General features: G+C 42.9%; 1 protein-coding gene across 1 annotated transcript in view; it reads right to left on the bottom strand.

Annotated features, from left to right (window-relative positions):
- Positions 1–2,686: 2,686 nt before the first annotated feature.
- The window catches only part of rcor1 (REST corepressor 1), a 49,360-nt gene continuing 39,118 nt past the window's right edge, over positions 2,687–12,928 (bottom strand). Inside the window, exons 3-13 of the mRNA XM_042389469.1 lie at positions 8,651–8,731; positions 8,420–8,472; positions 8,182–8,343; positions 7,949–8,067; positions 5,999–6,077; positions 5,841–5,891; positions 5,221–5,367; positions 4,628–4,705; positions 4,472–4,529; positions 3,095–3,354; positions 2,687–3,007 (exon numbers count right to left, since the gene is read on the bottom strand). Of these exons, the coding sequence (XP_042245403.1) occupies positions 2,957–3,007; positions 3,095–3,354; positions 4,472–4,529; positions 4,628–4,705; positions 5,221–5,367; positions 5,841–5,891; positions 5,999–6,077; positions 7,949–8,067; positions 8,182–8,343; positions 8,420–8,472; positions 8,651–8,731 (1,139 nt within the window). The 3' untranslated portion in view covers positions 2,687–2,956. The remainder of the gene's footprint in view (positions 3,008–3,094; positions 3,355–4,471; positions 4,530–4,627; positions 4,706–5,220; positions 5,368–5,840; positions 5,892–5,998; positions 6,078–7,948; positions 8,068–8,181; positions 8,344–8,419; positions 8,473–8,650; positions 8,732–12,928) is intronic.

The following is a 12,928-nucleotide window of genomic DNA, read 5'->3' as shown; positions in this document are numbered from 1 at the left end:
GTATGGTACCTGATTAAGGGCACCAAGAGAGTGAAGATCAAGGTACAGAAATTCTTGCCTTCTTATGAGGGCCCCTATTTCATCGTGGGCCAGCTGGATGACTTGGTCTACCATATCCAGAGGAGCCAGAGGGCAAAGGTCAAGGTGGTCCATCATGACAAACTCAAGCCTAACCATTCCAGGACTCCACTGGACAACAGCTGGGTCTTCCAAAGCCTTGACAAGTGGGCACCAATGGAGGTCCTCCCTCCAGCATCAGACAGAAGCTCCAATGACCCGGACATCAGTCCCCTCAACCTGCAGGACACTCCACCAGAGACTGTGGTTACTGCCGTGGAGGCCCTCCTGGTGGGGGACATGTCCAGTGTCTCCCTCCTACCTTCACTCCACTTCAGAGACCCTGGATGGTCCACAGGGCTTCGAACAAGCTTGGTGACTGGGTAGTCACTGAGCATTGCTAAGAACTGGAGAGACTTTATCTGAGTTAGCTAGTGGTGAGATCATTGTCCTGGGAGAGGGCAAGAATGTGCCCCAGTCTCACTGGGAGTAATGGTAGTCTACCCGGAGCTCCCTTGTTTAAAAAAAAACAAAAAAACCAAGTATTCCAGAGTGTTAATTTTGTAAGAAAAGAGCTCCAGAACTGTATTTTTGTAAGTTGCACTAAGTAGTGAGATACATTAAGCACTGTTCATATTTGAGAGCACACTGAAAATGCATAGGCCTTGTCTGGGTGTAAATGTGACATGCTAATACTTTGTAATATACACACTGTGGCTGCACTTCATTATTTTAGCACCCTTGACATGTGACCCACTGTTGAGAACTCCTATGAGTAAGTTAAAGCAGGTGGTTTACTATGTTTACAGGTGTCTAATCTTTTTTCTTTCTCCCGTAAAGTCCTATGTTGAGAGTTAATGTCCTATTTTACATATTTTTGTTTGCCTTGCCTCAGGAAGATGTGGTTTGTCTTTATCCTAGTAGGGAACAAATATGTTAGGATTACATGTCTCTATTGAGAAGACTGCCCCTTTATTCAGTTGTGAGAGTGTGAATATAGTGTTACATTTCTGCGAGAAGGACATGCAGTAGGCACTTAAGAGACATTTTGTGGACATTACCCCCTCTGTTTTCTGTTGCCTTCCACTGGGGGAGGACCTATTCAAGGACTGTGGGAAATGTGTTGTTGTGGGAAATGTTCCTTTGTAAAATGTTTGTTTTCCCTTTCCAATGTATGTAACTGATCATCACCCAGAGTGGGGGTAGTGGTGCAAGCCAAGCCTGCTCCTTTAAGGAGGTGGCTTTGTGGGTAATCTGTGTGTGCGACATAGTGCAAAAACACTGGCAGTTGGAATTGTGTGTGTGTTTTTTAGCCCCAGCCACAGAAAATAGCTGTATGCCAATATGCTGCAGTGCTGGAATACAGCGCCCCATTCTCCACCGCAGAGTTGGTCCGGACTCTTTGTAAAACTTGTTACCAGCTTTGAGCCAGGCTAAGTGGGCTAGTGTCACGCCAGTGGCCACCCAACTACAGTTCAGGGCTGAGAGACTGGATAGGTAACAGCAGGTTTAGTTTTAAAGATTAAATAAAGTTTAATCAAACAATCTGTTCTTCTCCCACAATGCAATGTACAAAGGAAATGGAGGAGGTGCTGTTAAGAAACAAAAATAAATAATTAAATCTTTAAACTTTCTTCTTGAAGTTTTTATTAAACAGCTGACAGGAAATAAAGAGATGAAACCTCAGGATGTGTCCATAGTGATGTCACAGTCAGTGTGATGTTACTTCCTGTCAGTATAAAACATGTTGATGTCGACAGAGAAAAATATTATATACATATATATATATATATATATATATATATATATATATATATATATATATATATATATATATTATGTTTAATGTTTCAGAGAAAAGAATGTGAAGAAACACTCATTTATTGATGAACTTTGGTTTATTTTCACTTCTCACCTACACTGGATGACATCATCAGGTTAGGACACACCCCCTAACTGAGTGACATCATCCAAGATGACCCCCAACCCCCCTACCCCGCCATACAGCCACACACACATACAAGAAAAAAAGATTAAATCAACAAAAACTGTTTAAAGGTATACTGCGCAGGATTTTCCTAAAAAACAATGTACAGACTCATACAACAGTGATCCCTCTCAGTCATCACTTATGACCCACTAGAAGTGTGTCTGTATGTATCTGCAGAGACTCTGCCCTCTGCCTGTATTTTCTTATTACATTGTTGTGTTTGGGGCGTTTCTTGGCTTCAACCTTTGGGCAGTGGGTGTGTCACCCCCAGCCGATAACAGCACAGGGTGTGAGGTCGGGACTCGTAGCGTAGCGACCAGGTTACATAGCTTTTTCTGTGTCTCTCCTCTGCTCCGCTTTGCTCTCTTTCTCTGTGTCGGGGATGTATGAAGAGCAGCGGGTCTGTGTGTCTGCTGACCGAGGGCGGCTGAGCTACACACACACAGAGCAGAGAGACCACAGCGGACAAGATGAAGCTCTGCATGCTTCCTGCAGGGCTGTGCGGAGGTGTGGCCGTGTTCATTTGTGCTTTCAAACCCTCCCTCTTTCCCCCTTCCTCGCTCTCCCCCTCACTCCCTCCTTCTCTCTCTTTCCCTCTCTCCCCTCTCGCTCACTCGGGGGAGGAGGGGCCAACTTTGAATGCTGTGTGTTTACAAACACCAACTGACAAATCCTGCATATTATACCTTTAAAAACATAAAATATCAATAAAACAGGCCCCACCCACTTTGATTGACAGGTCATTTCTATTTCCTGATTGGTCCAGAACAGTGATGACAGTTCATCAGATCACACATACCTGATCAATTGATTGATCAATAAAAGTCCAACATTCTAATTGATAACCAGGAAGTAAAATTTTAAAAAATGATGACATCATAAAAAACAGAGGGGCGGAGTCAGAGATCCTCAGGAGGGCAAAGGCTTCTGGGAGTCCAAGTCCGCCGGAGAGGACGACTCCTGCAGAGAGAGAACAAGTAGAACTCAGTAGAACACAGTAGAACACAGTAGTATTGTATTATAGTAACATGAGAACTCCTTCCTCACCTCCTTCGTCTCTCTGATGACAGCCTCCTTCGTCTCCCTGACAACAGTCTCCTCCTCCTCCTCGGCAGGACCGACCTCCATCTTGTCATCGTCCCCGGTGGCTCCGCCCTCCACACCGTGCTCCGCCTCCCACTCCAGCAGGACCTCGTCCAGGTTAAACCTGCGTCTGTAGTTCACCAGGAAGTTCTTCACCTGCACCACAGACTTGTTACCAATCACATCGGAGATCGCCTGGAAGTCCCGTCCATACTTTCTGATGGCTGCACGTCATTGGACAAGAGGGAAAAGGTTAGGAGTGGTCACGGACTGAAGGGTTTTAATCAAGTTATTTAAGGTTTAATTAATCCAGGTCTGTCACCTGGGTAAGGGTAGACAGTCAGGTGGTTACAGGTAGGGTTGGGTATTGTTTGAATTTTATCAATTCTGATTCCGATTTCCGCTTCTGCTAATTGATTCCCAGTTTCGATTCCAATATGGTAAAAAAAAGAGGTCAAATGTTTAGATAACAAAATTATCTTTATTCTTTAAAGTCTTTACTTTGACTTTTATTGTTTCATTAAAAGAAGTAAATTCAAAGTCTTTTTAAGTCCTCAGTGTCTTGTCAGTGTAAAGACCAATTCTTGGACCTGCACACAGACATGCACACCAGTGAACGGGGTTGCAGCATAACTTTCCAGAGCTGTAAAATCCAGTCTGTGAATACTACTGTGCAGTGTTTTCTGCTCAACCTTTAAACACAATAATCTGTTACTCCAACCGGACTGCTGGATCATATTTCATTGTCTCACCCTTGTATTGTTTTACACATGCAGCAATGTTTTCAGTCTGAATGCAGCTGATGAGTTCCTTTACGTTAATGAGCAAGAAGAAAAAGTTGAAAAAGCAAAGTGACAGCTTAATGACAACAGGAAAACAGTAACTTATAAACATATATGGTGTGTCACAGCTTGGTATCCCTGGCTCTAGTGGAGGTGCTGGCTAGGTGCTAACGCTGGCTGATGACACACTCAGGCTAGGAGACCGACGCCATGCTGCCTTAAATGTTTGGTCAGATTTGATGTTACACACTTAAGAGCGTTTACCGCAGTCGATCTTTCACCCAGTACTGTTGTGATGTTAGCCATGCATGCTCGTATGTAAAAAAATCGACATGCTGTTGCGTTGATGGATAACGGAGACAGATCCTGGCAGACAGAAGATATGTAGCGCGTTTAGGAACCAAAAAGCAGAATTGAAATGAAAATTTCTCGATGATTCCTTTGGAATTAGAATTATGGAACCAGTTCTAATGTGGAACCAGTTCTCGATTCCCAACCCTAGTTACAGGGAGACAATCAGGTGGTTACAGGTGGTTTCAGGGGGACAGTCGGCGATTACCTTGTACAGCCAGCAGTTGCTCCTCAGTGGTCCAACGACTGTTAAACTTCTGATTCACCTGAAAAACAGCAACATGACAACACGAAGATTAGCAACTACAACCAGCAACATCAACAGACAACCAGTTGGAGTGTGTTGCTGTGTTGCCATGGTTACCTCTGGTTGCCTGAACTCCTCAACTCCTGAGCTGAGCTTCTCCTTCAGAGTGCTGTTCGACTGTTTGATGGTCTGAATCTGAAACAGAGAGACAGACAGGTGAGCAGACACAGGTAGACAGACCTGTCTCTTGATGGAGACCAGCTGACAGTGGGTGTGTAATGGTACACAAAGTTCACGGGTTTGGTATTAATGACTTTACACTCCATGTTTCACTATGGAGAACGGAGCATATTTTAATAGTAATGTTGCACTCTTTCAGTGCTATGTGTCCCCTCCTTAGTCATTCTGACGGCAGCGACACTACAGGGTAACCAAGTTAACCAGGCTACCTTGGCTAAGCTAGCTAGCTTACATCCATGAGCATGCTACATCTAAGTCGTGCGCTACCAAAACATTCAAGGTGGAACTTGCACTTTACAATTATTGTTCTGCACGTTTAAGTAAGTGGATTATTAAACTATTTGACAATAACTGTTTGGGTCACAAAGCATATTCTTCATACGACTGCATGCGCCGAACCATAATGTCTGTACCGTGATGGTTTCGGGACAAATACACACACACCATTACAGACAGACAGGTAGACAGACCTGTCTCTTGATGGAGACCAGCTGAACGTCCAGCTGGCGGATGAGTCCCTGAGCAGAACTGGAGGACAGCGAGACAACGTCCTGCTGATTCAGGAACATTCCTCTTGGAGGACGTTTCTTCACCCGCTGAGACGCCTTCCCTCCTGACTGAGAGACAGAAAGGTAGAGGTGTTCTTACCAAGCTCCCAGGAAGAGCATCGGGCTGTGAAGCCAGTTTGACATTGTGGCAAAACTGTGTAATTACAACTTATGGGTTTGACAGGGGCCAAAAAGGCATTTTTCCAGCACAAAAAAAGAGCAGCTGTAAAACGGTAGATACATTTTTTGAACACCACAACCTGAGAAATGACTCAGAATTTGATCCATTCAGTTCAATAACATTTGGAAATTCTAGAGGAGCCCTATGATTAAATCTTTTTATCCCCACTCAAGTTATCAAAGGGCTAAACTATAGGTAGCCAGCTCAGCCAGCAGAAGTTTCTACTGAGCATGCTCAGTATGCATGCATCCGGGCGATTTCTTTACAGCAGGAAGTTGCTCTTTTGCCTTCATGGGCCACTGAGAAACTTTCACAAGAGTGAATAGAGCTCCGCCTCCAACGCTGTATCCACGGTTCTTACCTTCAGTCCAATAGCTGGTTTGACCTCTGACCTCTCTGATCCAGAGCTAACCTGAAACACCAGTCAGTAAACAATCAGTAAATACTAAACAGTCAATAAACAGTGAACAGTCAGTAAACAGTAAACAAACTGTAGATAGTCAGTAAACAGTAGTTTACCTCCTTCTTGTCGTCTTTAGTTGGGTTGAACTCAGAGTCACTGGGAGGATTTCCATTACTGTCCTCCACCTCATCATCACTGCAACACAGTTTAAATTATACAGTTTATATTACATACACCTATTGCAGGGATAGATGCTAATATTTGAAGCATTGAATCTACGGGCCAAGTCCCTAAATTTGGTGGCAAAAGTACATTTTTGGTGGCCAAAATGTAAACTTATGTAAAAACAACAAAAAAAGAATTTAACTCAACTTAACACAGCCTTCCTTAACTGTGACACTTCAATAAATTAAAATAATTGAATATGCCTTATACATAAAAGTTGACAAAGAAAAAGGTTAGAAGAAACCATATTTATTTATATTTATATTTTAAAGCCATAGTTAATTACCGGTGGTGTGGTGATACCTGTGGTGTGGTGATACCTGTGGTGTGGTGATACCTGTGATGTGGTGATACCTGTGATGTGGTGTTACCAGTAGTGTAGTGTTACCTGTGATGTGGTGATACCGGTGGTGTGGTGTTACCTGTGGTGTGGTGATACCTGTGGTGTGGTGTTACCTGTGATGTGGTGATACCTGTGGTGTGGTGATACCGGTGGTGTGGTGTTACCTGTGATGTGGTGATACCTGTGATGTGGTGTTACCGGTGGTGTGGTGTTACCTGTGGTGTGGTGATACCTGTGGTGTGGTGATACCTGTGATGTGGTGATACCTGTGATGTGGTGTTACCGGTAGTGTAGTGTTACCTGTGATGTGGTGATACCGGTGGTGTGGTGTTACCTGTGGTGTGGTGATACCGGTGGTGTGGTGTTACCTGTGGTGTGGTGATACCTGTGGTGTGGTGTTACCTGTGATGTGGTGATACCGGTAGTGTAGTGTTACCTGTGATGTGGTGATACCGGTGGTGTGGTGTTACCTGTGATGTGGTGTTACCGGTAGTGTGGTGTTACCTGTGATGTGGTGTTACCGGTAGTGTGGTGATACCTGTGATGTGGTGTTACCGGTAGTGTGGTGTTACCTGTGATGTGGTGTTACCGGTAGTGTGGTGTTACCTGTGATGTGGTGATACCTGTGGTGTTGTGTTACCTGTGATGTGGTGATACCTGTGGTGTGGTGATACCTGTGATGTGGTGTTACCTGTGATGTGGTGATACCTGTGGTGTGGTGATACCTGTGGTGTGGTGTTACCTGTGATGTGGTGATACCTGTGATGTGGTGATACCTGTGATGTGGTGTTACCTGTGATGTGGTGATACCTGTGGTGTGGTGATACCTGTGGTGTGGTGTGGTGATACCTGTGATGTGGTGTTACCGGTAGTGTGGTGTTACCTGTGATGTGGTGATACCTGTGGTGTTGTGTTACCTGTGATGTGGTGATACCTGTGGTGTGGTGATACCTGTGGTGTTGTGTTACCTGTGATGTGGTGATACCTGTGATGTGGTGTTACCTGTGGTGTGGTGTTACCTGTGGTGTGGTGATACCTGTGGTGTGGTGATACCTGTGGTGTGGTGATACCTGTGGTGTGGTGTTACCTGTGATGTGGTGATACCTGTGATGTGGTGATACCTGTGATGTGGTGATACCTGTGGTGTGGTGATACCTGTGGTGTGGTGTTACCTGTGATGTGGTGATACCTGTGGTGTGGTGATACCTGTGGTGTGGTGTTACCTGTGATGTGGTGATACCTGTGATGTGTTGATACCTGTGATGTGGTGTTACCTGTGATGTGGTGATACCTGTGGTGTGGTGTTACCTGTGATGTGGTGATACCTGTGATGTGGTGATACCTGTGGTGTGGTGATACCTGTGATGTGGTGTTACCTGTGATGTGGTGATACCTGTGGTGTGGTGATACCTGTGGTGTGGTGATACCTGTGATGTGGTGTTACCTGTGATGTGGTGATACCTGTGATGTGGTGATACCTGTGGAGGTTGAAGCTCACCTGTCATCTCTCTCTCTTTTGTGTTTGCGGGTCTGTCGGTCCATCAGACTGGTTTTACTGCGACTTTTCTTCCAGGAGTAATAAAACCGAACCAAACTGGCCATTGATTTATCAGGTAACTACAAACACAGACAGGATTAATGATCATGTGAGTCTTCTGGATTAAATGGCAGTACATAAACTCTGTACTGGTTTCAAAAAAGGTGGAAACACTGGTGAGACTGGGAACAGACCATCTGCTGGATGCGGTGGAAGCTCTTTCCGTGGAAGCTGAAGGCCTGTTCGAACAGGACTCTGTCCTCCACCGTCCACTCGTCAGGGAAGGGAGTGAAGTTTGGCAGGTCAGCCAGAGATTTCTCAATGTTGTGTTTGTGCCAGAAAAGCATGCCGAGAGCCTGAAGAACCATTACACTGTCAGTAACATTATCACTGACAGTCGTTAACATTATCACTGACAGCGGTCTGACTGACCTGCTCCATGTTGTAACCATGTTTCTCTTTGGCGATGGCGATGTACTCGTCCACTGGAATAGAAAAAACACCTAAAACTGTTAAAAACTACTACTGTTATTAAACTGTTATGAGATGTTAAATTTATCAGGTATTTACACTATTCATGACATTGAAACAAACGTCCTCTTCATGTTGATATGAAGTTGATATAACATTATAAGGTTGATATCAGTATATTAATTTTCTTACACTGAGTCTGGTTCAGACAGCTGCTGGGGATCCACACCAACATGCCGAGGTTCTCTCGGAGCTGAGCTGCCTGGGCCACGTCTGATAACACACAGTAGCACATTTAAACACAGTAACACATTTGTACACAGAAACACACAGTAACTGTGTAATTGTAGCACACTGTTATTAACCTACAGTCTTAGAACCAGAGTCCGTTCTACTGTTATTAACCTACAGTCACAGAACCAGAATCCGTTCTACTGTTATTAACCTACAGTCACAGAACCAGAGTCCGTTCTACTGTTATTAACCTACAGTCACAGAACCAGAGTCCGTTCTACTGTTATTAACCTACAGTCTTAGAACCAGAGTCCGTTCTACTGTTATTAACCTACAGTCACAGAACCAGAATCCGTTCTACTGTTATTAACCTACAGTCTTAGAACCAGAATCCGTTCTACTGTTATTAACCTACAGTCACAGAACCAGAGTCCGTTCTACTGTTATTAACCTACAGTCACAGAACCAGAGTTCGTTCTACTGTTATTAACCTACAGTCACAGAACCAGAGTTCGTTCTACTGTTATTAACCTACAGTCACAGAACCAGAGTCCGTTCTACTGTTATTAACCTACAGTCTTAGAACCAGAATCCGTTCTACTGTTATTAACCTACAGTCACAGAACCAGAGTTCGTTCTACTGTTATTAACCTACAGTCACAGAACCAGAGTCCGTTCTACTGTTATTAACCTACAGTCACAGAACCAGAGTTCGTTCTACTGTTATTAACCTACAGTCACAGAACCAGAATCCGTTCTACTGTTATTAACCTACAGTCTTAGAACCAGAGTCCGTTCTACTGTTATTAACCTACAGTCACAGAACCAGAGTCCGTTCTACTGTTATTAACCTACAGTCACAGAACCAGAATCCGTTCTACTGTTATTAACCTACAGTCACAGAACCAGAGTCCGTTCTACTGTTATTAACCTACAGTCTTAGAACCAGAATCCGTTCTACTGTTATTAACCTACAGTCACAGAACCAGAGTTCGTTCTACTGTTATTAACCTACAGTCTTAGAACCAGAGTCCGTTCTACTGTTATTAACCTACAGTCACAGAACCAGAATCCGTTCTACTGTTATTAACCTACAGTCTTAGAACCAGAGTCCGTTCTACTGTTATTAACCTACAGTCTTAGAACCAGAATCCGTTCTACTGTTATTAACCTACAGTCACAGAACCAGAGTTTGTTCTACTGTTATTGACCTACAGTCACAGAACCAGAATCCGTTCTACTGTTATTAACCTACAGTCACAGAACCAGAGTTTGTTCTACTGTTATTAACCTACAGTCACAGAACCAGAGTTTGTTCTACTGTTATTAATCTACAGTCTTAGAACCAGAGTCCGTTCTACTGTTATTAACCTACAGTCACAGAACCAGAGTTTGTTCTACTGTTATTAACCTACAGTCACAGAACCAGAGTTTGTTCTACTGTTATTAACCTACAGTCACAGAACCAGAGTCCGTTCTACTGTTATTAACCTACAGTCACAGAACCAGAGTCCGTTCTACTGTTATTAACCTACAGTCACAGAACCAGAGTCCGTTCTACTGTTATTAACCTACAGTCTTAGAACCAGAGTCCGTTCTACTGTTATTAACCTACAGTCACAGAACCAGAGTTTGTTCTACTGTTATTAACCTACAGTCACAGAACCAGAATCCGTTCTACTGTTATTAACCTACAGTCTTAGAACCAGAGTCCGTTCTACTGTTATTAACCTACAGTCACAGAACCAGAGTTTGTTCTACTGTTATTAACCTACAGTCACAGAACCAGAATCCGTTCTACTGTTATTAACCTACAGCCTTAGAACCAGAATCCGTTCTACTGTTATTAACCTACAGTCACAGAACCAGAATCCGTTCTACTGTTATTAACCTACAGTCACAGAACCAGAGTCCGTTCTACTGTTATTAACCTACAGTCACAGAACCAGAGTTCGTTCTACTGTTATTAACCTACAGCCTTAGAACCAGAATCCGTTCTACTGTTATTAACCTACAGTCACAGAACCAGAGTCCGTTCTACTGTTATTAACCTACAGTCACAGAACCAGAGTCCGTTCTACTGTTATTAACCTACAGTCTTAGAACCAGAATCCGTTCTACTGTTATTAACCTACAGTCACAGAACCAGAGTTCGTTCTACTGTTATTAACCTACAGTCACAGAACCAGAATCCGTTCTACTGTTATTAACCTACAGTCACAGAACCAGAGTTTGTTCTACTGTTATTAACCTACAGTCTTAGAACCAGAGTCCGTTCTACTGTTATTAACCTACAGTCACAGAACCAGAGTTCGTTCTACTGTTATTAACCTACAGTCACAGAACCAGAATCCGTTCTACTGTTATTAACCTACAGTCACAGAACCAGAATCCGTTCTACTGTTATTAACCTACAGTCACAGAACCAGAATCCGTTCTACTGTTATTAACCTACAGTCTTAGAACCAGAATCCGTTCTACTGTTATTAACCTACAGTCTTAGAACCAGAATCCGTTCTACTGTTATTAACCTACAGTCACAGAACCAGAGTCCGTTCTACTGTTATTAACCTACAGTCACAGAACCAGAGTTCATTCTACTGTTATTAACCTACAGTCACAGAACCAGAGTTCGTTCTACTGTTATTAACCTACAGTCACAGAACCAGAGTCCGTTCTACTGTTATTAACCTACAGTCTTAAAACCAGAATCCGTTCTACTGTTATTAACCTACAGTCACAGAATCAGAGTTCGTTCTACTGTTATTAACCTACTGTCACAGAACCAGAATCCGTTCTACTGTTATTAACCTACAGCCTTAGAACCAGAGTCCGTTCTACTGTTATTAACCTATAGTCACAGAACCAGAGTCCGTTCTACTGTTATTAACCTACAGTCACAGAACCAGAATCCGTTCTACTGTTATTAACCTACAGTCTTAGAACCAGAGTATGTTCTACTGTTATTAACCTACAGTCTTAGAACCAGAATCCGTTCTACTGTTATTAACCTACAGTCACAGAACCAGAATCCGTTCTACTGTTATTAACCTACAGTCTTAGAACCAGAATCCGTTCTACTGTTATTAACCTACAGTCACAGAACCAGAATCCGTTCTACTGTTATTAACCTACAGTCTTAGAACCAGAGTTTGTTCTACTGTTATTAACCTACAGTCACAGAACCAGAATCCGTTCTACTGTTATTAACCTACAGTCACAGAACCAGAGTTTGTTCTACTGTTATTAACCTACAGTCACAGAACCAGAATCCGTTCTACTGTTATTAACCTACAGCCTTAGAACCAGAGTCCGTTCTACTGTTATTAACCTACAGTCACAGAACCAGAATCCGTTCTACTGTTATTAACCTACAGTCTTAGAACCAGAGTATGTTCTACTGTTATCAACCTACAGTCTTAGAACCAGAATCCGTTCTACTGTTATTAACCTACAGTCACAGAACCAGAATCCGTTCTACTGTTATTAACCTACAGTCTTAGAACCAGAATCCGTTCTACTGTTATTAACCTACAGTCACAGAACCAGAATCCGTTCTACTGTTATTAACCTACAGTCTTAGAACCAGAGTTTGTTCTACTGTTATTAACCTACAGTCACAGAACCAGAATCCGTTCTACTGTTATTAACCTACAGTCACAGAACCAGAGTTTGTTCTACTGTTATTAACCTACAGTCACAGAACCAGAATCCGTTCTACTGTTATTAACCTACAGTCACAGAACCAGAATCCGTTCTACTGTTATTAACCTACAGTCACAGAACCAGAATCCGTTCTATGGTTATTAACCTACAGTCTTAGAACCAGAATCCGTTCTACTGTTATTAACCTACAGTCTTAGAATCAGAGTTCGTTCTACTGTTATTAACCTACAGTCACAGAACCAGAATCCGTTCTACTGTTATTAACCTACAGCCTTAGAACCAGAGTCCGTTCTACTGTTATTAACCTACAGTCACAGAACCAGAATCCGTTGTACTGTTATTAACCTACAGTCACAGAACCAGAGTTTGTTCTACTGTTATTAACCTACAGTCTTAGAACCAGAGTCCGTTCTACTGTTATTAACCTACAGTCACAGAACCAGAATCCGTTCTACTGTTATTAACCTACAGTCTTAGAACCAGAATCCGTTCTACTGTTATTAACCTACAGTCACAGAACCAGAATCCGTTCTACTGTTATTAACCTACAGTCTTAGAACCAGAGTTTGT

The sequence above is a fragment of the Thunnus maccoyii genome, chromosome 16, assembly GCF_910596095.1.
Source record: "Thunnus maccoyii chromosome 16, fThuMac1.1, whole genome shotgun sequence".
Taxonomy (NCBI): domain Eukaryota; kingdom Metazoa; phylum Chordata; class Actinopteri; order Scombriformes; family Scombridae; genus Thunnus; species Thunnus maccoyii.
Note: the sequence above shows the minus strand (reverse complement) of the source record. Positions and strands in the feature narration are given on the sequence as shown.